At 40.8% G+C, this 2,919-nt stretch overlaps 1 protein-coding gene across 1 annotated transcript in view; it reads right to left on the bottom strand.

The window, feature by feature from the left end:
• Positions 1–1,518: 1,518 nt before the first annotated feature.
• Positions 1,519–2,919, bottom strand: part of LOC135107451 (blastula protease 10-like) — a 24,371-nt gene continuing 22,970 nt past the window's right edge. The window contains exons 16-18 of the mRNA XM_064017325.1: positions 2,625–2,760; positions 2,326–2,403; positions 1,519–2,092 (exon numbers count right to left, since the gene is read on the bottom strand). Of these exons, the coding sequence (XP_063873395.1) occupies positions 1,844–2,092; positions 2,326–2,403; positions 2,625–2,760 (463 nt within the window). The 3' untranslated portion in view covers positions 1,519–1,843. The remainder of the gene's footprint in view (positions 2,093–2,325; positions 2,404–2,624; positions 2,761–2,919) is intronic.

Genomic DNA, 2,919 nt, shown 5'->3' with positions numbered 1-2,919 from the left:
TAAGGGCTGTCAGGGTATGTCAAGGTTTCCCAGGGATTGTTAAAGGCTGTCAGGGTGTGTCAGGGACTGTTAAGGGCTGTCTGGATGTGTCAGGGACTGTTAAGAGCTGTCAGGGGTGTCGGGATGTGTCAGGGATTCCTGTCTGTTAAGGGTGCATCGAAGGATATCAATAGAGAACCAAGCGATAACAGTGATTGTCTGTCAATGGGGGACCAAAGGATGATTGATATATTGTTACGAAATCGCCTGGAGAACCCCTGGTGGAGGGAACGAATTTTGACGGAGTTAATCATGTTCTTCCCGCTGAATATGGCGTGAGATATCTTTGTGCCGCTACCATTGGGATGGCTTCGCGTCTGAAGCAGATAATGGGGGCTCAGAAAGGACACGCGCTAGAAAGGCGGCAAGCCCGGACAGTAGATTGAGGTAAGGGAGAGGCTGAACCGAAGGGGACGTGTCTACGGCTTTAGCGATGAAGAGTCGGCGACTAGAGGTGTCAAAATATTATGGTAAACTATGCTACTGGAAGAACTCCTTCAACGACCTTCAAGTAGCCGGGGAAACCTTTCCTGTTCAGTGAGGAAGTGACTGTGCCGTGAGGAGATTCTTGTGAGCTGCCATCTTTGACCACGTAGTATCCTCCAAGTTCATATCCCATGTTGTATAGAGAGAAAAAATAGAGGAGTAGTGTCAGCCGGCATTTATGAGTTTCCCTCATCCCTCCGAAGTAATGATATACAGTGGTGGCCGTGAGGCCTCCGGTTTATGCGGACAAAGAACCCTTGTTGGTGAGCAGGCTTGGTGTTCGCTTGCTGTTTGCAAGGCAATGGCACCCAGTGGCTGTGACACCCATAGGGCAAGGTAGCTACCGTCACAATATCATTTGCATATCTGTTCTGGTGACATTTATTTTTATGATTCAGGCTCTCAAGTAGTTACAGAAAAGACAAAAAACAGTTGTTAAATACTGTAGTAGGGAAAAGGAAAGGAGGAAAATTTATGCATAAAACAACAGTATGGTTAAGCAGTAAATTTTAGATATACAAGGCAACATACCACAGCCAGCCACCACTGGCATCTATTTGTAAAAATCAGTGGTTGGACGTAAATAATGTCGGTTGTTGCAAGATTACGTCCAATTTGGGTTTTTGGTTGTTGCCGTTGGTTTCTGTAATAAATTTTATACTACTTATATTTCAGGACTATGGCAAGTAAGTTTCTTATAAGGCACTGTAATTATAGGAAATTGTTGAGGTCTCTTTTTAATAATTTTGTACTGATAGTTTTCTATTATTATTTATTTATTTATCTATTTATTTTAGTTTAATGTGGATATTCATCAATGTAAACAACTGGGACTGCCTTGAATTTTTATACTTAATGTACTAATGTAAATCGAATTCAAGACTATCACTTTTCCGTATTGCATCCCAGGAATCATCATATATTTCTGAGAAGTTTATTCTTCATGCATATTAAGAAGTAGAATGATAAGGTATAAAATTATTAACACAAGGGTTGCTGCATCATAAATTTATTTATCAGTATCTGATTATGGTCACACCCTAAAACTACAAATAACATATTCAGTGTTTCTTGATAGAACAGTGGGCATTAAAGGTTGACTAAGCCACCGTTAGCACTAAGTGATCCTATTTAAGTTGGCAGGCGATCAGGTGTGGTAAAAGTGCATTCATTGGCTAAACAGTAAATAAATAAATAAATAAAGAAAGAATATCCGTGATAGGGGTGTGGTGCAATTAGCGAAACATATTTGAAGGTAAAGTCGTGCACATCCCTTACAAAAACAGACAAGTGGTTCGTGAACAGCTTCATTGACTTGTTAGACGATGGTGTAGTCAAGAGTGAAGCCTTGACTCTTCTTGCTTCCTTTGTACGCTATGTACATCTCTCCGGTGGTGGACGTAATTGGAGAAGTCACTTGACTCGAACCACAAATTACTGAACTGGTTTCCCTGGGATACATTCTTTCACTGTTGCCGTTGATTAGAAGATGATCCCTTTTACAGTTTGGAGAGTTTAAGATCGTCGGTGTAATCTCGTCAATGCGCACTTGACTTCCAGCAGGAGCCTTCGGATGATGGAAAAAGTTCGAATTAGTGGTAACAGACAAGCAGTGAGTGGCTGTGCAGAACAAGGGCAAGGAATTAACTCTGATGTAGAGTAAGTGGGTGCAGCATAGACATCATAATACCATTAGCGAGTTATGAAGTGATGGTTAAGAAATTAAGTAAAACAAAATATATATGACAATACCAGTTCTAGAGCACCTTACCATCCCGACCAAATTTCATTCATACTCACCACGATCTTATATTCGCAAGATCTTTGGTACTTAGAAGCAGTGATGATGCCCGTCTCACCCACAGCTGGGGTTAAGACCTGTAAGATTAACGCGTAATGAAAATAGCGAATGGGTGTGTAAACCTCTCATAAATCAGCAATGTGTACTACTATTTGTCTTTTAGCAGAAATATGATCACGATATTCGAATGTCACGTGTTGCGATGAAAACTATATGAGCATGTGCAAAAACATGGGAATATGTACATATTTCCACACCGTGTAACATTAAGTAAATGTTACAAGATTTTGTCACTTACCTGATTGCATTTTCTAGCGATAAATTTTATTGAAATGTTGTAGCCCTGAGCAGTAATAGCTTCATCTGTAGTGAAGCTTAATTGGAAATTGAAAGATGGTGATGCGATCTTCCTTCCTGTTTTGTTACCGCACAACCTGTTAGATATATATATTGTTTTAATAGTTTTACATACTGTATTTGTTCGTGCATGCACACACACACGCCCCTAAAGGTGCCGCGCACGGACCGGTACAGCCTCAGTGCGCTTCCCACCATGGTGCGAGCCATCAATCAATAGTCCCTTCTAGATTAGA

The sequence above is a fragment of the Scylla paramamosain genome, chromosome 15, assembly GCF_035594125.1.
Source record: "Scylla paramamosain isolate STU-SP2022 chromosome 15, ASM3559412v1, whole genome shotgun sequence".
NCBI lineage: Eukaryota > Metazoa > Arthropoda > Malacostraca > Decapoda > Portunidae > Scylla > Scylla paramamosain.
The sequence above is the reverse complement of the archived record's forward strand: the minus strand, read 5'-3'. Positions and strand labels throughout refer to the sequence as shown.